Source organism: Palaemon carinicauda, chromosome 4 (assembly GCF_036898095.1).
Source record: "Palaemon carinicauda isolate YSFRI2023 chromosome 4, ASM3689809v2, whole genome shotgun sequence".
NCBI lineage: Eukaryota > Metazoa > Arthropoda > Malacostraca > Decapoda > Palaemonidae > Palaemon > Palaemon carinicauda.
In genome coordinates this window covers 70,042,028-70,063,441 of record NC_090728.1, presented here as the reverse complement: position 1 = coordinate 70,063,441, position 21,414 = coordinate 70,042,028, and the positions used below count along the sequence as shown (strand labels likewise).

General features: G+C 49.2%; 1 protein-coding gene across 1 annotated transcript in view; it reads right to left on the bottom strand.

Annotated features, from left to right (window-relative positions):
* Positions 1-1,456: 1,456 nt before the first annotated feature.
* The window catches only part of LOC137639492 (neurofilament heavy polypeptide-like), a 35,522-nt gene continuing 15,564 nt past the window's right edge, over positions 1,457-21,414 (bottom strand). The window contains exons 2-9 of the mRNA XM_068371759.1: positions 19,795-19,979; positions 18,773-18,896; positions 17,433-17,839; positions 15,143-15,272; positions 4,625-4,701; positions 2,187-2,376; positions 1,759-1,992; positions 1,457-1,593 (exon numbers count right to left, since the gene is read on the bottom strand). Coding sequence (XP_068227860.1) covers positions 1,457-1,593; positions 1,759-1,992; positions 2,187-2,376; positions 4,625-4,701; positions 15,143-15,272; positions 17,433-17,839; positions 18,773-18,896; positions 19,795-19,979 — 1,484 coding nt within the window. The remainder of the gene's footprint in view (positions 1,594-1,758; positions 1,993-2,186; positions 2,377-4,624; positions 4,702-15,142; positions 15,273-17,432; positions 17,840-18,772; positions 18,897-19,794; positions 19,980-21,414) is intronic.

The following is a 21,414-nucleotide window of genomic DNA, read 5'->3' as shown; positions in this document are numbered from 1 at the left end:
ATCCTAGGTAGGAGGAAAGTTGGCGATTGATTGGAATGTACCAATAGGCATCTGCCATGTCTATGGAGACTGTGTATGCCCATTTTGGCAGCAGGATCCTTATGTGTTGAAGGGTCAGCATCCTGAACTTGTAGTTTACTATGAACTTGTTGAGTGGCGACAAGTCCAGAATGACTCTGAGTTTGTCTGAGTTCTTCTTGGGAACACAAAACAGCCTTCCTTGGAATTTGATGGACTTTGCCCTCCTTATTACCCGTTTGCTCAAGAGTTCTTGGGTATATTCTTCCAGAACGGGGGTGGAGTGTTGAAAGAATTGAGGAAATGATGGTGGAGCTGTCTTCCAGCTCCAGCCTAGTCCGTTCTTGATCAGGCTGTGGGCCCAGGGATCGAAGGTCCAGCGATCCCGAAATGAATGGAGTCTTCCTCCTACCGAAAGCATCTCATTGCTTCGGTTGTCCAGAGGACTTGCCTCCTTGACTGCGCCCTACCCTACCTCCTCTTCCTCTTGAAGAGCATCTAGAGGAACCTCTATATGACCCTCAACCTTTAGGGCGAAAGGTAGTGGTCTGCCTCTCATAGGCGGTAGTAAAGGCTGGTGACTGGATCACCACCTGCTGGGGTACCATCTGGTAGGTGGGTTGGGGTTGTGCCACCATCTGGGGCACCGAAGTCATGGGAAGTTGTTGTTGTTGCTGTCTGGCGGGGCGAGAGGGCAACCTTGGCCTCTTTGTCTTCCTTTTTGGTTGGGGTCCCTCATCCGGGGAAGACTTCCTTTTAGACGACATACCCCACTTTTGGAGAAGATTCCTGTTCTCCGTGTCAGCCTAGTCGACTATTTCCTTGACCACTTCGCTCGGGAAGAGGTCCTTTCCCCAGATATTGGAAGATATCAACTTCCTGGTTTCGTGCTTCACCGCAGCCGAAGCAAACACGAACTCCCTACAAGCCCTTCTGGCCCTAACGAAGCCATACAGGTCCTTGACTAGTGTTGCCAAGTGTGTCTTGGCCACGACCATAAACATATCTGGGGTTCTATGGTCGCTTGCCATTGCCTCCAAGGTGGTCTGGAGGGATAGAGATGCAGCAAGCCTTTCTTTTGTCTCTTGCTCTCTGCGCAAGAGAAAATCAGACAACTTAGGGAGGTTTTCACTGAACTGGCATCCAGCAATATCCACCTCCAACTTCCCGACTGAGAAGGTAAGGTGTATTTCCTTCCAGTCCTTATGGTCTGTAGGCAGAGCTAGGGATAAGGGTCTACACTCCTCAAGTGTAGGACAAGGTTTCCCTGCTTCTACTGCCTTCATCACTGGCTTGAACCCCTTTTCCGTAAAGGGAAAGGGCAGTGTAGCTGGAGCAAGAAAGGAAGGGTGTTTCTTACTCAGGGCTGGCACCTTAAGAGTTAGTGAAGTCCCTGTCCTTCAAACTGCAAGCCATTAAAGCCTGAGCTTTTCCATGGTCAAGAACTATGACCTCTTTCGGCTCTTGTCTCCACTTTAGACACAGGTTCCGCCTTCAGACAGACGAAGCAGTCTGGATAAGAATCAAAGCTGGGCCAAAAGTCGACATCTTCGATGAGGACGGATCCCAGCTTTTCTGAAATGAATATCTTCCCGTTTGTGATTGGCATGTACTCTGCATGCCTCCACGGGTTTACGTCAGAACATGAAGGAAGGTCCTTCAAGTTGAGTCTCTTGTGAGACCCACGGGATGCTGCAAGCTGATGTATCTCCTTCCTCAATGCAGCTTCCCTTTCTTCACTCTGCTTCTGAAACCTCTCCATCATTGACATGAGAGTAGACAGAGTCTTCCCCATATCATCAGGTGGAGGAGCAGAGGACATAGAGGGCACTGGTTCTGGGGCTGGAACCGACGAAACGGAAACCGATTCGACTTCATCCTCTTCGGTTTCAGGAGTCAAGGTAGACTTCTCTTCCTGACCTTCCGCAAGAAGGTCCTTCTCAGTGTCTTCTGACACTTCTGACATCCTCTCGTCTAGATGGATGTCCTTCATCGCAAATAGACATCCGTATCTACGGAAATCTGGACGCAAGGGATCTCAGGGTGAGGCTGTGGTATGATGGTATCCGCAGATGCCTTAGGGAACAGATAGGCCCGCATCCGCTCATTCGGAAGGTAAGGCCGCGTGGCGTTCTTCTGGAACCCACAGACCCATGTATGCAGCGTACTCCGTACTGCATCCCTTGACTCCGTTGTCTTGGGGTCATCAAAGGCCTCAGTAACCAAGGCTTTGCAAACGTTACATACCTGGGGGTCCCAATACTTAAGAGGTCCCTTGGGGATGGAACAGTGGGAGTGCGCCCTGCACTCCTTGCTCCTGACGTTACAGAAGACGCTGCGGCACTTAGGGTGGTCCTCCTGTAAAGAGAAGAAAACAAAATGAGTATATGGTAGTTCATCTCACTTGATAAACTATATAAATATTATCAATATTATTTTTGCATTTTATTGCATATAGCGTAGGATAGGTAAGCTAGAAATGAATTAGGAAAGACACATACATGTGTTTCCTGCCCAGCCAATTGCTGTGACTTCCCTCAAAATTAAAGCCTAGTGTTATCCTATTCAGGAGGCCCATTGGAAGAGTTCTACCCTGAAAGGATAGATAAGTGTAAATTAACACCAACTTCCAAAAGGTTTAAAAATGAGGGTCATTTGTAACTGATCATCTATCAGTGTATGGAAAGAAAATTCCTTTCCTTATATAGTATGGTCTCAACAATAGACTGTGCATGGACACACAAGAGTATGTTGGAAAATTTAACTACTGTATACTTCATACTATAGTTTTCTGTTTGCGTATGATCTGTACTGCAAATATAATGGCTACTGCATAGACATATACTGTAGTTCTAGCCGGCATGTTGCCGGCAAGGCTAGCACCTGAGGCAGTTCAGCCGGCACATCTCCGGCTGAGATAGTTGCTGGCAGCCCGCCGGTTGCCGGCGGCTTGCCGGCTGTCGGCAAACTAGTCCAGCCGGCGTCTTGTCGGACAGGGTAGTAGCCGGCAGTCTGAACCCGGCTGGCCCTTGCTGGCCAAGTCAGTTGTGCCGATGGCTCGTTGGCTGCCCGAGCACAAGTCCAGCCAGCACCTTACCGGCTAGGGTAGTGGCCAGCAGCTGCCGGTTAGATTAGTACCCAGCGGCACTAGCCGAAAGAGAGAGAGAAAGCAAGGAGTGAAGGATGATGTAAGAGCTATGTCTTACTGCCTTCCTCCAAAATGAGGGTTCAAATGGAAGGGGAGAATGTATTGTTCAGGCTTCCATCCATCCACAACCATTGCCAGTCTCTGCCGGCCAGAGGTTTGTGAATGGCAGTCCAAGAGAGGACTGAAGAACACTCTACAGTAAAGGGATCCTCTGCCGGCACCCGGCCCAGCCGGCACAGCTCTCCCGGAGCCTTGCGTCCATAAGGGAAAGCTGAGCGACTAGGCCACTACAAGCAGAAGTCCGAGCTGGCCCTACAACCTTCCGGCAAGCGTTGAGATTGTAGGACAACGGCCAAAGGGTTGCGATGGCTAGGCCATCACTAAAGGACAGAGGGGGGAGGAAAAAGGGTCCTGTAAGAGGTGTGGAAGGAGCCGGCAACCCACACCCTATAGAAACTCTGTTCCAGTATCGGCGCCATCCTAAGCAGCAGGAGAATATCTATTCTCCAGCCTAGGGTCTGCCAATACAGTTAAGGGGCCGGCAGCAATCTTGCCGCCACCCCTAAACAAGAGAGAAACAGTGTTCCAGTGCCGGCACCATCCTAGGCGGCAGAAAAATGTCTATTCTTCAGCCTAGGGTCTGCAAGCACAGGACTAGTCTACTAGACCACAGGGAGAAGGTGGCAATATCATATAACCCCTTAAGGTGCGGTCTAGGGAGGTCTAGCCTCCTATGCCGGCAGCATAATCCGACAGGGGAAGGACTATTCACCCTGCCAGCCAGCTGCCGGCACAAGACTATCTACTACTCTTGAGGTTCTGACCGAAACCCAAAACCTGCCATCTGCGGCTAAGGGAAGAGACAGAAAACCCTAGCCTAGTCCTGCCTGAATGACAACTCGAGGCACAACCAACTAGGGTTGTAGCCTAAGGCTACACTCAGAGGGAAGGAGGGATTACCCTTAAATCTCCACTGAAGACAAGTATCGCTTTATATAATAATTCTAGGAGATATCTATCTCCGCCTGAATTGATAAAACGATACACGAGGGTAACCAGGGAACATGTATGAAAGTATACTAAAGCCACTAAGCTAGTAGCCCAGTGGCAGCGAGAATCGACTACTTAAATCACCGAAACTCTCTCGTATACTATCTTAGAAGAGGAAATTTATTATGCAATCAATATATCTCACATGTATAAATTGCCTATATATAGCTTCATTTAACTTGAATAACACAAGGAATGTCTATTATATCATGCATGAAAGTAAACTGAAACGCCTAGGCTAGGAAGCCTAGCGTAAGCAAGGTTCGGTTACCTAAATCGCCGAAACTATTACGAATACTATCGGCATAATATAAATAACTCCTAGCAATAAAGACTAAATAGCTATTATTATTTATGCTATTTATACCGGGAAAGTCGTTCTGGCTAACTAAATAACTCAAGCGTTACGAACGACAGTGCCAATGATGCCTCTGGTTCAGGCAACAGCTCTTCCACTAAGTTTAACTTATATTGACTTAATTTCGCTGTGAGGCAAAAGCTAAAATTTATACAATGTAAAGATCAAATACTCAACTTTCCAGAGGCAGAAGAGGCTGGAGATTGCATGATAAATCCAAAATAATCCAAGGTAATGAGAGAGCAACTGAGAAAATCACCAAGCGAGATCGCTACAGATAAAAGAATGGCGGCGACGATGGCGCCATCTAGATACTCAGATAGTAACAAAGGAAAAGTACCTTAATAACAGCTCCGCTTCGTTTTTTTGCCACTTTCCCCCTCGTAGCGTAAACGCTATTCGGGGTGAAGATCCCTATGTGGCGTGTCAAGAATACGTCCTCTGATATTATGCGATATCCTTAAAGGAAACTTTAAGGCTATTCGCGCCAGGCGTTAGAATTCTGGAGACCTTAAGGTTAATTCTCTGGGAATATCACTGTAGTCAAATATACCCTAGGAAGCTACTTAAAGGAACCTTCCATCATGATGACATGGCCTGAGCTCAAAAAAAATAGTTAATTGCCCTTTAATAAAACATTTACAGTATGTGCTTTTGTTTTAAATTTCAAGTGTATTTTATCAATCTAAGAATTTTGGGTGCCGTGATCAGATCAGCTGATCTGATCACGTCACCCAAAATACTTATTGATAAAATACACCAGAAATTTTAAAACAAAGGTACATAAATGTTTTATTAAAGCTCTATTAACTATCTAAATAATTGTAATTTTCAAGAATGCAATAATGCTTCAGAAACTAATTGAATATGAGAGAGAGAGAGAGAGAGAGAGAGAGAGAGAGAGAGAGAGAGAGAGAGAGAGAGAGAGAGAGAGAGAGAGAGAGGAGAGAGAGAGAGAGAGAGATATTACCTGTTGAAAAGTAATCGAATGCAAGGTTTTTGTTTATCTATTTGAAAGACACAATTATCATCAAGATATTAAAGTTTTTAGTTTATAAAACGGATTTTGAGCGAAGCGAAAAATCTATTTTTGGGTAAGATGGCCATGTCGTCCTGATGGAAGTTCCTCTAAGGTAGCTTCCTAGGGTATATTACAACTACGGCGATATTCCCAGAGAATTTACCTTAAGGTACCCAGAATTCTAACTCCTGGAGCGAATATCCCTAATAAAAGAGCCAGGGATATCGTATAAATCAGAGGACGTATTCTTGACATGCCACATGGCAATCTGTACCCTGAACAGAGTTAACACTTCGTAGGGGTCAAATGGCAAGAAAACGAAAACGAGAAAGAAAAGGGGAGAGCCGTTCATAAGGCCCTCTCTTCTCCCGTTTCGTAAGCGTGCCCTGCGCCGATTCTGGCGCCATCTGCATTCCTTGTAGCGAAACACGAGGTGCTACAGATACTGTATGTAGGGAGGGGTCCTACGGCCCTTTCATTGAAAGGGAAGGGCGGGTCCATCAGGACGACATGGCCATCTTACCCAAAAATAGATTTTTCGCTTCGCTCAAAATCCGTTTTTTGGGCTCAAGCCATGTCGTCCTGATGGAAGTATACCAGAGCATTACTGTATCTGTGGATTCTCAAAATGTGCCGTACTCCTCAGAAGTATTTCCCCCAGTCGACGCGACCTAGAGACCTAAGATGTTACTGTCATACATCTTTTCAACTAATCATAAACCATGATAGAGCTTCCTGCCCCCAACAGGGAAGAGTCTTACTAGACTCTGGGAAAGTCTCGAAGAGTACATATATCTAAGTATGAACCCCAGGCAAGCGAGTATAGTGGTCTCACCCCATACTAGGTAAAGCGAAGTTCGAAAAGAATCACTGTGTCAATATGAAATATCGACCAGTCCTCCGCTCAAAACACGTATTGGACAAAGGTTTATATCCGCTTAGGAGGAAACTCGTAAATCCGCCACCATCCCTTTATGGGATGGAGTCCTCCAGCTAAGGGAAAGCATAAACCAATGCAATATAGCTTGCATAAGGGAACATTCTATTAGAATTATCCCCGGGTAAATATACATAGAATGAATGCTCACAGGTGAAGGAGACGCAAGGTTCTCAAGAACCAGTTTATTGACAGACAATAAACAAACAGGTTAACCACACTCATATATATATATATATATCTATATATAAGAGGAGGATAACTAAAACTTTAAGCATAAGTATGATAGTAAACAGAAACTTGTTTGTCTGAAAGAAAAACATTGGAGCCACTTTTAAGATACCAAAGTATCAAAGTCAAAAGTCTGTTTTACTAATCAGTCACATTAGCGTTAGAAACGCTTGGCACGCATGTTTGCACTTATGCTGGGTTCACCTTTGAAAGTGGAACAGTCAACGTGGGTCACCCAGTACCCTCACATAGTTTGTAGTACAACATGTGACTACATACTCACCCTGGAATTAATTGTCCCAATTAAGCTACTGTTCCTCGCAGAGTTAAACAGCAGGGTTAACGACGCAACCCACTGCTACCACAGAACCTCTTAGTTGCTGCACTTGCTTCGCATAGTGACGAAAGAACACTCTGGAAGACTTCCAGCCAGTGTACGAACGAAGATGTTCAAAATCCCTACAACTAAAGAAGTTTAAGGAGAAGCAACTTTCCTCGGATCGTGACCTGTGGGTGAACAGTCAGGATCCGCTCTGCGAATAAGATATGTGATTTTCGCCCTGAGTTGTTTCAGTGATAAATTTTGAGCCTGACGTTTCTCCCCTGGCCAGTTGGCCACCCTTGAAGTCTGAAGTTCTACGAAGATAGACCTTTAGGCATTCTACTGGACATAGAGATGCATCTTCTTTCAGAGGGCAGATTCTTCAGGGACCCCACCTGATGGTGGGTAACTCGTTCTTGGTGAGAAACGTAGGATCCGGAAATAGGTTCAGTTCACCCATCCAGGAACTGAACACGACCTTCCTCTCTCGAGAGGGGTATGATCTCACTAACCCTGGCCCCGGACGCGAGTGCAAAAAGGAGGATAACTTATGGGTCAAATCCTTTAACGCACACTCCTTATTGTTCAACAGCGAAGCAAAATGAAGAACTTTTCTAAAGACCATGAATTGGGCTTTGGAGGTGCTAAAGGTCTGAGCCTAGCGCAGGCTTTCGGAACTTTTATAAAAGATCTCGTTAGCGAGGTCGACCTGGAAGGCATATAGAATGGGTCTTGTCAAAGCAGACCTACATGTTAAAATCGTGTTAGTTACCGATCCATAACCATGGAGATGGATGAAGAAAGATAAGCAGAAGTCCGTCGTGATCTCCTGCAGAATCTTCGTCTGACAAAGGCTACCCATTCTCTCCAAGATGATTCATATTGCCTTTTAAAAGGTTTGCACTTATAATCCTCTAGGAAGTCTATGCTGGCTTTCGAAATCCCGAAACACTTTCTCACCTGTTAAGGAAAGAAAATCATGAGCTGCTGGGTCCGGGTTTTCTGTAATGAAGCGCAGACAATTGACTTCTGGACTCACTGGGTCAGAACTGGATCTGGTAGCGGTAGAAACTCCGATCGTAGTTCCAATGCCAGAGGGAACCCCACACTGTTCGGCCACTTGTGGGCCACTACTGCCGCTACTCCCTTAAATGATCTCAGTTTGTTGAGGACCCTCAACAGAAGGTTGTGAAGAGGGAACAGATAAATCCTTAATTAACCATCTGTTCCAGTCGAGGGACATCGCGTCCACTGCTTCCGCCAAGGGGTCCTCGTACGGGGACACATACAGGGGCAACTTCTTGTTGTCTTTCGTCGCAAAGAGGTCTAGCCGCAGTTCTGGGACTTGACTCAGAATGAAAGAGAATGGTCCTGCGTCTAGGGACCATTCCGACTCTATCGGTGTGAACCTGGATAGAGCGTCCGCTGTCACATTGCGGACTCCTTGAAGGTGAACTGCTGACAGGTACCATTTCTTCTTCCCCCAAATCGGAAGATGGCCAACATCACCTGGTTGAGAGGTGGTGACCTTGATCCTTGTCGATTCAAGCATCTCACAACTCCCCCGCTGTCCAGCACCAACCTAATGTGGATCGAGCGATGCGGGGAGACTTTCTTTAAGGAGAGAAGGACTGTCATAGTCTCTAGAAAATGACTGTGAGAGGTCTTGAATAGACTGGACCAAAACCCTTGGGCCTTTTTCTGATGAGAGTGAACTCCCCATCCCTCCTTCGAGGCGTCTGAGTGACTCGTCACCGACAGGGGAGGTGGATGAAGAAGAACCGACTTCCTAAGAAGTCTGGCTTGGGACCAAGGCCTGAGAAGAGTATTTCGACGAAGCGGAACTGGTCTTCTCAGATCTCTTCGCGCATCTGATGCATAACTACTCCAATCTCCGATTGCATCCTTTAGCTGTGCTCTTAGCACCGGGTCTGTCACCGAAGTAAACTGGAGAGACCCCAGTACACTCTCCAGTTCGCATCTGATATCCATACGGAATCTAGAAGTCTCTTGACAGAACCAGCTATCTCCTTTCTTTTCTCCGCCATGACGGAGAAAACGGTGTGACATTAGGTCCCAGTGGATTCACACCCACCGGAACTTGGAGATGGAGAAAGTTGAGACTTTTCCTGTTGATCTTGAAGCCTAGATAATCTAGGAAATGGATCACATACAGGGAAGCTTGCAAGCATTCTGTCCTGGATGCTGCCCACACCAGCCAAAAATCCAGGTAGGCTACTACCTGAATTCCCTTTAGGCGTAATTGACTGAGAACTACATTCGCAAGCATCGTGAAAATCCTTGGGGCTATTTTTAGCCCGAGAGGCATGGCTTTGAAGGCGTATAGTCTTCGTTGTAGCTTGAACCTTAGGTAGGAGGAGAATCGACAATAGATTGGAACGTGCCAATAGGCGTCTGACAAAACTATGGAGGCGGTAAATGCCCTCTTGGGCAGTAAGGTCCTTATGTGTTGCATTGATAGCATCTTGAACCTGTAGTTCGCTATGAACTTGTTAAGTGGCGACAAGTCCAGAATGACTCCGAGTTTTCCGAGTCCTTCTTGGGAACACAAAACAGCCTCCCTTGGAATTAGATGGACTTTACCCTTCGGATCACTTTTCCTCTAACAGTTCTTGAATGAACTCCTCCAGAACGGGGGTGGAGTATCGGAAAAACGCCGAGGGTATGGGGATGGAGTGCTGTACCAGCTCCAGCCCAGTCCCTTCTTGAGTAGGCTGTGGACCCAGGGATCGAAGGTCCACCGATCCCAAAAGCGTTGGAGACTCCCTTCTACCAATATCATCTCGCTCGGACTGTTGTCCTGAGGTCTTGCCTCTCTGACCGCGACCACCCATGAAACCCCTTCTCCTTGAGGGGCGCCTAGACGAACTTCTGGCTGCTCCTCTAGGCTTGCTCGACAGGCAGTTGACTGACCTTCGAACGATGGGTTGAATGCCGGAGACTGTATCGACACGAATTGGGGAACCCACTGAAGTGTGGTCGGGATTTTTGCCACCATCTGGGGCACTGAGGGCATCAGCAAATGCCGTTGCTGCTGTTGTCTACTTGACTTAGCTGGCCGAGAAAGTATCCTAATCCTTTTAGTCTTCCTCAAAGGTTGGGGACCCCATCCGGGGAAGAATTTCTCTTGGTAGACAGGCCCCACTCCTGGAGAAGATTTCTATCGTCCGTGGCGGCCCTATCAACCTCTTTGACCGATTCCTAGGGAAAAGGTCTTTGTCCCAACTGTTGGAGGAGATTAGTTTCCTTGGCTCGTGCCTCATCGTAGCCCGGGCGAACACGAACTCCTTACAGGTTCTCTTCGCCCTGACGGAGCTGTAAAGATCCTTCGTCACAGTGGCCAGATGAGTCTTGATCACAACCATGAACATTTCATGGACCTTGGGGTCACTTGTCATCGTCTCAGAAGTGGACTGAAGAGACAAAGAGGCCGCCAGTCTTTCTTTTGTCTCGAGTTCTCTCCGCAAAAGAAAGCCAGACAGCTTAGAGAGGATCTTGCCGAACCGGCATCCGGCAAAATCCGCCTCCCACATTTGGACTGAGAAGGTAAGATGGACGTCCTTCCAGTCCTTGTTTTACTTACTAAATCTTCCTTTCTAAAGGCCAGCAACAAGGGTTTACACTCCACCAGGGAGGGGAAAGGCTTGCCAGCCTCGACTGTTTTCAAAACCGCCGCAAACCCTTTCAGCGAAAAGGGGGAAGGCTGTGGCAGGAGAGGACACAAAGGAAGGGAGCCTCTTACTCAAATACAGCTACCTTTGAGTTCATGAAGCCCTTCTCTTTCATCAAAGATGAAAGCAAGGCATGAGCCTAGCATGGTCTATCACTACGACCTCCTCCGGCTCTGTCTCTTCCTTTGAAGCTGGTACCTCCTTCAACCGGACATAGCAGTCCGGATATGCCCCTGCAGTTACAATGCAGCTGCCTTCCCATTCTTCTCCCTCTGCCTTTGTTGGATCAAGCCAACAATGGAGGGAGGGCCTGCTCTACTGCGAGAGCAGACGATGTTGAGGGAGCAGGTTCAAGGACCTGAACCGGAGCAGCCGACATCTCTCGGCCTCTTCCGGTACCTTGTCCGGAGCTCGAACTTCATCCTGGCCTTCTGCCAGGAGGTCTTCCTCCAGACGTTCGGACACGTCTGGCATCCTGTCGTCCAACTGGATGCTAAGCAAGGCGACCGCGACTTCAGCATCCACGGGATCTGAATTAAGGGGACCTCCTCTTGAGGTTGGGGAATCACTGTAACAGTTGATGCCCTAGGGAAAAGGAAGCCCTCATCTTCTCAATTGGAAGATAAGGTCCAGAGGTGATCTTCTGAAAGCCCCTCACCCAGGTATGAAGCTTCTCCCTAGCTATATCCCTTGAATCCACCTTTGTAGGGGAGACAAAAACGGATTTTGAGCGAAGCGAAAAGAAAAAGCCTCAATAGATAGGTTAGTGCATACGAAACATACCTTAGGGACCCAATACCGGAGAACATCCGTGGAGACAGCGCATGCCACACGCCTCCTTCAAAACCATGTCCGCAGAAGTCCTACTGCGGACGTCGCAGAAAACACATCCGCACTACGGATGGTCCTCCTGTAAAGAGAAGAAATTTCCATGAGTATCAAGTGAACTACGTATCACTGGATATGCACAGTAGCATAACAAAACGGAAAGGAAAGACACATCCTTGTATTTCCCGCACACCCAATTGCTGTAGCCTTCCAGATAATAAAATCGTATGGTTAATCTATGCCAGATTAACCAATGGAAAATTTCCAAAGGAAATAGGTGTAGCCCCCGCCTAAGGAATGATTTTAAAATACCGGATAGTAGACAAGAAAGAACTCACTTTCTTATCTGTAAGGCCAACAGCAACGGGTCGTGCAAGACCACAAAGAATAAGGAAAAGACACATACTTGTGAATCCCCATCAATCACCTGTGGAAGCCCACCAGCCATTAAAATCAAATGGTTAGTCTTTGCTAGAATAACCAAAGATCATATTTCCCGAGGGAAATTAGGTGTAGCTCACACCTAAGGTAAGATTTTACCATTCTGGCTAAAGATGAAAAGAATTATCTTATCATCCCTGTAAGGCAACACCATGTGATTGCACAAGGCAACATAAGTAAGTTAGAAAAGACAGTGTTGTAACCTACTATATCATGGTCTCCCCTGGTAGAAAACACCATACAGGGAAGAACTGATACAGTACATGAGGGTGGTGTGCCGGCCGGCTCTTGCCGGTCAGTACCCCCCCCCCCCCCCCCTTTTCCAAAGGTAGGTCTCAAGTATGCAACTTAGGATCACCCAGATGGGGGAGAACTCCAGTTCCTATGCCTGAACCGGCCGGTAGTGGTTGCCGGTCCGTAGCTACCCGGTTGGCACCCAGCTGCCGGCCATCACTCTTAGTGGCTGGCCAACCGAGTGATGTAGCAGGCCGGCCGGCAGTGGTGAGTAAACCCTGCCGGCTGGCATCCACCCCAGGTAGCGCCCGGCTGCCGGCCGCCACTCATAGCGGCCGGCAGGTGAGCAAGGAGACCGGCCAGCAAAGGCATAAAACCACCGCCGACCGACAGCAAGAGAACTAGCGAACACCCCCCTACCGACGGCCGGCCACTAGGCCGGCAGACGGCAAGGACAACACAAGAGAAGACAACAGAATGGGTGCCGGGCTAAGAGGCTATGTACCTCCGCGCCCGACACCCGAAAGAGTGCCGAGAGGAAGGGGAGACACTAAGTCAGGCTTCCTAACCACTGCTTACTGAATCTACAGACGGCAGCGGTTGAGGGACCAAGGAAGGACCGGGCAGCACTCAAGGGATAGGGCCTCTGCCGGTCGGCACACTCTGCCGGCCGACAGGGGACCACGTCAGCTCCCCATCCCAACCTATGCTAGGTACGGATGTGAGACGGCTGACGCAAAGGAAAACGGAAAAAACAGAGGGGAAGGACAGAGGGTCCTGTCCAACCTTGCCTTGGTTAAGGATCATCCCCAACTAAGAAAGCCCATCTCAGCCAGGGAAAATCCAGGGAGGGAGGCCAGCACTACTGGCTGCCTCCCTAAAACCAAGGCAAGGAAGGAATTGCTAATCCGGAAAGGGAACATATCCCGAACCCGGAACAGCAAGGAGGACAAGTCTGAGGGGTCACCGAGCGAAGGGATCATAACTACAGAAACCTTCCGAGGTGATCCAAGGAGGATAAACCTCCTATGTCCGTGTCAGGCAGCAAGGGAGACTCTGCCCCACGCTAGACCAACACGGACTCAGACTAATACACTGCTGTACTATCCTTCTCTGAACCAAACCAGTTGGAGCAGGAAGGTACAGTACTACTCCAGCATAGTTATATTTGAAAATTAATTCAAACAAACCACTAGAGTTAAGCCTAAGGCTTAAGCAGAGGGAAAGGGTTTGCCCCTTCCCCGAAGAGAAGGGAGCAAACGGGGAAACAGACAATATTTTAATAGCCAAAGACAACCTAGCCTAGGCACTAAGAGAATCGATTACCTAAATCACCGAAACTCACTCCAATACTATCTTGGAAAATACTCGAAAAAAGGCTTATATGTATAACGTTGCCTAACCCTTTAACAGTATAAAATCACACTTGGAAGACTAATTATCATGCAGGAAGTACAAGGGCCAACAACTAGGCTACGAAGACTAGTGTCGGTCAGCCTAGGCAAAACTTTCGCCAGGCGCTATACTAAAGCATCATAACAGAATTCCTAAATAAGCTAAGCAGCTAATTATTAAAGCGAAAGGGGCTGGGAACGTCGCTCTGCTAACCAAATAAATCCTAATCTAGCGAGCGACAGCGTCCAAGACGCCTCCAGCAGGCAACAGCTCTTGTATCAAAGATAACTCTTTTAATTACTTTAATTTTAATCAAGAGCCTACATTTATACATAAAAGAAATAGTACTCAACTTATCTGAAGCAGAAGAAGTTGGAGAAAGCATAATTAACGAGTAAATCCAAGATTTTGGTAGAAACACAGGAAAAACACCGAGTTGTAAAGCTACGCAAAAAGGAATGCAGATGGCGCCAGAATCGGCGCAGGGCACGCTTACGAAACGGGAGAAGAGAGGGCCTTATGAACGGCTCTCCCCTTTTCTTTCTCGTTTTCGTTTTCTTGCCATTTGACCCCTACGAAGTGTTAACTCTGTTCGGGGTACAGATTGCCATGTGGCGTGTCAAGAATACGTCCTCTGATTTATACGATATCCCTGGCTCTTTTATTAGGGATATTCGCTCCAGGAGTTAGAATTCTGGGTACCTTAAGGTAAATTCTCTGGGAATATCGCCGTAGTTGTAATATACCCTAGGAAGCTACCTTAGAGGAACTTCCATCAGGACGACATGGCTTGAGCCCAAAAAATAAGCTGTATTTCTATTTAAGAAAATATAAATAATATACTGAGCATGCTTCTAGAGGAGCGGCGTAGGCTACAAGTTTTCAACAAAGACACAGAACACACACAGTAAGTACAGATCAGGTGTACTGTAGTAATATTACTGTACATATATTACAGTAATAAACAGTGCAATATCAGTGAGTATTAGGTTACAGAACAGTATTACTGGATAGGAACAACTTTGTTATACAGAACAGTAAGGGGATGATGACGAATTGGTAAACTTTACCTTGGCACAATGCTGTACACTGTACAGTATATATGATTATAAACTAATGTAGAAAGAGTTGACTGAAGAAGCCTGGGGACCCGTCGACGACCTCCTGGAGAGCATCCTTCTTGAGCATGGTCTCGACTTCCGCCCGAAGGGCTAGCCCCTTTACCGATCCCATGGCATAGGAGCTCAACGACACTGGATCCGCTGTCAGGGGAGGTTAAGATGTCGTGAATGGGACGCGATACCCTTGGCCGATCACGGAGACCGTCCAAGCATCGGCCCCATGTTGCTGCCACCTGTGCACGCAACTTTGAAGGCATCCCCCCACAGGTGGACACGCAGGAGGACTGTCACTCCTAGCTTTTGCGGCCGCTCCCTCTAGGAGTCTTGCCTCCCCTGGAGGACTTACCGCCCCTCTTGTCCTTGGCAGGAAACGGCTGGGGCTTAGACACCACTTTCTTAGCTGCCGGCGCCTGCTTCGGTGTCTTGCGAGGCTGCTGCGGAGCTGGAGTCCTGGCAAGACTTCCTCCACCTCTCAGCTGTTCGTTCCATGTCTTGGGGCTCAAACAAATTCCCCCCAAGGAGGAAGGCGTGTCTGAGCCTGCAGACATCCACGGCGGGGACCTTTGGAAGGATCTTCTCGGTCACCGCTCACGACGCTTCAGCACCGAGTTGACCCACAGGTTGGTAACCTGATGTGCCAGGAACTCGATGGAGCGAGTGCCCGAGAGGAGGAAGGTCTCCAGGCCCTTCCTATTGCTCTCCTTAGACAGATCCTCGGAGCGCAATAGGATGCCCAGAGAACCTAGCCAGACATCCAGCCATGAAGTGGCCTGCATGGCACACTTCGCGACCTTCTCATGGCTTAGGATCTCCGACGCCGAGAACGTCACCTGCCGGGCGGAGAGCTTCTCAAGAGGAACTCCCCTAGTAAGCTCTTCTACCAAATGGTGGAGGAGAAGAGCGAGGCTAGACACCCCCATGATCTCAAAATACCTCCTCTGCTGAAGACGAGGAGGTGGGAGGAGTTTGTTCCCGGCAGAGGAACGACTGGAGGAAGCGAGTACTGTGAGCTGAGCGTTGGCCCTGGCTCTGGCACTCTTCAGCCCCTGGGACCAGGGCAGAGCCGCGCTGGCCTTTGGGGGCTTCTGAGTTCCATAAACCTGATCCAGGACCGTGTCCTTGCCTTCACGGGGGGCGATCACAGGGTCTATGAACCCATTGAGCTGTCTCATCAGGCCCAAGACCTGCCAGAAGGCATGCTTCGACTCTTGCTGCTCTCCTCCCTGCGGACTGGCAGCTAAGTCTCCTGTCCCCGGAAGCTCTTCCTGGGAAGACACGTGGACGTTCTCCCGGTGTCTGGCTGGTTCCTGACGAATACGTCTTGGAGTCCTTGGGTTCCCTCCTGGGCGGGATACAAGACTCCAGCAAAGAGGTCTGGTAGGCACCTTCCGCGCGAGACGATTCTCCTCCACGAGGAGGTGACTCCCCCCTTGGTGCCGAGGGGGAGACCGCCGCCTCACTGGACTCTCCCAAGGACGGAAAAGCCTCATCTACGGGAGAAGGAGAAAACGACTGCGAAGGGGACGGGGCCTTCCTGACGGACCTCTTAGGAACCAACTTCTCCCTGGGAGAAGTCACCACGAAGTCCACTCCTCTCCTTCTCTTCAGCGGGGGCTAGGCCGTCGCTGGCTTGTGTCCTAGATCGGCGAGTGCCTGCTTCATAGCCTTCACTAACGCCCGCATCAGAGGACCAAACCAGGACTGCCGAGACACGGACACAGAGTCCGAAATTCCCGCTGGAGGGAAGGGAATCGGGCGATCCTTCGGAGTGGACACCACTGGACCTGCCTGCAAAAAAGAAGGAGAAGAAAGTTGCCTTGACCTCTCCGAAGGTCCTTCCTTGTCCTGCAAAAGAGACCTGCGCTTAGGTGGAGGCGATCCCGACTGCGACCTGGCGACACGTGTCCCTGCTGCTGCTGCGAGCTGCGGAACCCGACGCGAACGGGGGTCGTGCTGACGCTCGCGCGAGGGTGATACAAAAGTCGCGCGCGAGGGGCTGTTGGAGCGCGGGGGCGATCGCGCGCGGGCGAACGGGCGAATGAGCGCATGGGCGAGCGAGCGCGTTGGTGCGTTGGCGCGTTGGCGAGTGAACGCGCTAGCGAGTGAACGCGCTAGCGAGTGAACGCGCTAGCGCGCGCTAGCGAGTGAGCGCTGGCGCATGAGCGAACGAGAGCGCTCAGGAGACCACTGAGAGCCAGGGGACCGATAGTGTCCTAGAGACCTGTGACGCGTGGGCGAGCGATGGCGAGTCGGCAATCGATGGCGCGTTGGCGAACGCTGGCGCGCAGGCGAGCAATGGCACGTTGGCGAGCGATGGCGCGCAGGCGAGCGATGGCGCGCAGGCGAGCGATGGCGCGCAGGCGAGCGATGGCGCGCAGGCGAGCGATGGCGCGCAGGCGAGCGATGGCGCGCAGGCGAGCGATGGCGCGCAGGCGAGCGATGGCGCGCAAGCGAGCGATGGCGCGTTGGCGTGCGCGTTGGCGAGCGATGGCGCGTAGAACGTGCAGGCGAGCTGATCGCAGGGGACCTATGTTTCTACGGATCTGCTGGGCGCTGACACGTAGGAGAGCGCTTGCGCGCAGGCGATGGATCAGGAGGGGGATCTGGAGATCGCCGGCGCTCAGGGGAACGCTGACGCGCTGGTGATCGTTGACGCGCAGGAGATCGCTGAGAGCAGGAGAACGTTGACGCGTCAGAAATCGCTGTCGCGCTGGAGAACGCTGGCGAGCAGGGAGACGACGCGTAGAAGACTGTGCAGGAGCTATCGGCGCGACGCGCAAAGGCGAACGCTCGCGAGTGGGCTCAGGAAGAGGAGGTGCGTGGGCGCATGGGCGTGCAGGAGACCGCGCGCGTTGCTGCGCAGGAGAAAGCTGATGAGCAGGATCGCGAGGGCGAGGAGAAGTTGAGTCCTTACCCATGTCCTGAACCGGAGTTCTAGGGCGCGTGGGCGAGCGAGGGTGAACAGGGCGCGTGTGAGGAACTGAAAGCGCAGGTGCGCGTTGACGAGCAGGAGATCTAGTGGGCTCAGGAGATCGTTGGCGCGCTGGGCGCGCAGCAGGAACAGGAGGATGTTCGTTGTCCTTAGGAGAGCGCTGGCGAGCAGTAGGGCGTTGATCATCAGAAGAGCGCTGGCGAACAGGAGAGCGCTGGCGATCAGGAGAGCGCTGACGAGCAGGAGAGCGTTGGTGTGCTACTACGCGTAAACGCGCAGGGGAACCCTGACGCGCAAGGGAAGCGCCCACACCGTGGGCGACATCCCTTTGCCCCGAAGGGACCGGTGCCCGTCGGCTGACGAGATCAGAAGACTGCTGGCCGTCTGCACAGGAAGTAGAAGGTCTGGAAGGCGTGGGAGAACGTGAACGATCCCCGGAGAGGTCTAAGGACGCAGCTGCTACAGACTGCTTCTGGCAAGGAGAGTCCCCATCGGAGGACAGAGGAGGAGAAGACTCGAAAAGGCACCTCTTGACACCCTTATAGGGAGACGGGAGGCCCTTGCGACGAAGCGGACGATGAGCCTTACGGCGAAGGCGGCCAGGAGGGAGGTCGTCAGGATCATCAGTCCTCCGAAGAGGAGTCTCAGTCAGAGTGCTCCCCCGAGGGGGAGACTTAGCTGCAGGAGAGCCCGTAGGACCCCCTTCCCCCTCCGAAGGATGTACAGAAGGGGGAGGAGAGCCTTCAGCAATGTCATCAACATCAGGAGCCGCAGAGGTTTGACCAGACTCGTCGGAAGCCTCTGCCACCACGACGTCGACAATAGACAGAGGATCTACCACTGCTATCACCGGCGACTGCTTGACAGCGGCCCCTAACTGAATAAGGTCAAACAGGGCTTCCTTGGAGGGCAGGCCCTCAAGCCCCAAGGAAGCTCAAAGCTGAAAAAGATCATCATTATACACAGGATTAACATTATCAAAATCCTCCCCCGGAGGAGGAGGGGGAGCCGCCCCGCTATGGGAGGCGACGCCCTCTCCCGCACCCTGAGGTCGGGAAACAGAACTAGGGCCTGCGCTCCCACTCGGCGGACTCTCACTAGAAGCCGGACGAGAGGGAGTTTCGGAGGAGGTTTGGGCGGCGGAAGAAGAGTCCCGAGAGCCTTCTTCCTTCAAGGCAACCCTCGAAGGAGAACGGTCTCTCATGGACTTCTTCTTACGCCGGCGGGCAAACCTCTCCCACTGGGAGGCAGACCACTCCCTACACTCACTACATGTATTTTCCCTATCACACCGTCGGCCTCGACACTGCGGGCAAAGGGTGTGAGGATCGGTATCCACCGCAGACATGAAGGTACCGCAAGGGCGGCCGGCGATCCCAGGGCACTTGCGCATGATGAACACCAAAGGGCGAGGCCAACTTCAAACACACAGCTGAGGAAAAGCAAAGAAAAGATTAAGGCTGTCAACAACGAGGACGATAGACAGACACGTCTGCACATCGTCCGAGCCAAAAGTGAAGTGAAGCAAATCACCGGTGTGTGGGGGGGAGGGGTAGCAAGCTACCCCTTCCCCTACCCCCGCTGACTAGCGCGGGGGTAGTTAACCCTCGTTAAAATCTATTGGCTCGTCAATTTCAGCTACGCCGAAAGTAAACCCAATGTAAATAGCGTGGTTTGTATTTCGGTTACGGAACAAATCTGTTTTTAGCAAATAACTGGACTCCTGAAGGAGGGCAACATGTACCATTAACTTTTATATGATGGCAACAAAGGGAACTGTTGAGCATAACTACAGATTAACAAATATCATAGAAATTACACATTCACAAATAGCTTACAGCTATTGCTTAGAATATCTTGGTAAATTACATTTACACACACAAGCAGTACATTTACCTAGGGCTAAAAAACAATAACAAAAATCACCAAAATGTGAAAACAAAATTTCTTTTAGGGACAGAAAGGATATTTTTCTATCGACAAAATATTAGAAGTAAGAAAATACATGCATCGTCTAATCGGATCAGCTGCAGTAAATGAAGAAAGGATTACAATGATGTTAATACAAACTCAATTTTACCTGAGAGAGGGGGTGGAACCAATTCATGACTGGGCGGAGTAGATGGGGGACCTTGTACAGATGCAGGTGTGTTTGAAGTGCGTCTCTTTTTTTTGGGGTTGTTTGGGGAATCCGGAGAACCTCCAGAACCTGGTTTAAAATCCCCAGTTAAGCTGCTATTGCTAGAAACAGCTGAAAAGTAAAATCATCATTTATCTGTCAATTAAATCTTTAAAAATTAGTGATTACAAAAAATAATGAAATTGAAATCCACAAGTTTATTTATATTCATTTCTTGAAATATAAAAAATTATAAAAAAGCTGAAACTTGAAAACATTGCTTGTTTTTACACTTGACATTAAAACCATATAAGAGGAAAATTGAATAAAATACTGTTAAACTACATACACAAGTTTATAAAACAATGTGCTATACCAGGATTATTTAAGTTCCCAACTCAGTCTCAAATCTAACAGTTAAAATGAAACCTTTGTCTGTCAAAATGTTATTTTCATAATAAAATAAATTTTTGAATATACTTACTTGCTGGTTATATAAGAATGGCTAAAGTCCCTGGACGCCCCGGCAAGAAATTCAAAATCTCGCGCGGCTGTCGCAGATATGCCAGGTGTACACTAGCGCCCTCGCGGTACTACAGGTAGAACTATACCCAACTTCTTCAGATTTTTCATGCCCCATGGTCTCTAAATGGGAGGAGGGTGGGTTTTTAAGTTATATAACCAGCGGGTAAGTATATTCAAAAATTTATTTTATTATGAAAATAACATTTTTAAATATAAAACTTACCTGCTGGTTATATAAGAATGGCTGATTAACACCATTGGTGGTGGGTCAGAGACAGCTACATAATTGGAAATTCACTTAAGAATTACATAAACAACTTAAGAGGTTCTCACCTGATAAGGAAGCTGACAGCAATGCTCTGCCTCATTTTGTCTGCTATCCTTAGAAGATCCAGCGGTCCACCCAGGGAGCTGATGATCTCTAGGAGCTGTCAAACAGTTCAATAACCTATAACATGACAGGACCTCAACTAATACCCTTGTTCCGGGCACTCTCTAGGAACAAAATGACCACCTGACTAGATCAAAGATTGCGGAAGATTGTCGACCAATCTTCACGTACAATCATAAAAAACATAACAGTTCCTAGAGAAGAACAGGGGTACTAGGAATCTAGGGAAATGTAGTGGTGAATGTCTCACCTACTACTGCACTCGTTATAAGTGATCACAAAACGTAGACGTCCTCATAAAGAGACTGGATACGGTCTAAGCAATGCAAGGCGAATACAGGATTACTCCTTCACAAGGCTGTATATGCGATGCTTTGCAGAGAACAGTTTAGTTTAAAAGTTACAGAAGCTCCTACAGCTCTAACTTCATGAGTCTTTACTCTTTCGACATCTTATGATATGTCACACAACAGTGTGAAAGAACTTTTGTAATTAAAGTCTATACGAGATGATAGAGCGTTTTAGACATAGATAGCGCAGGCTTCTTGACCGTGCACCAAAGAGTCATGAATAGACTCTCAACTTCTTTGGTCCTGTCCCGATAAAACTTCATCGTTTTAACCGGGTAAAAAACCCTTCGCAGCCCCTCAC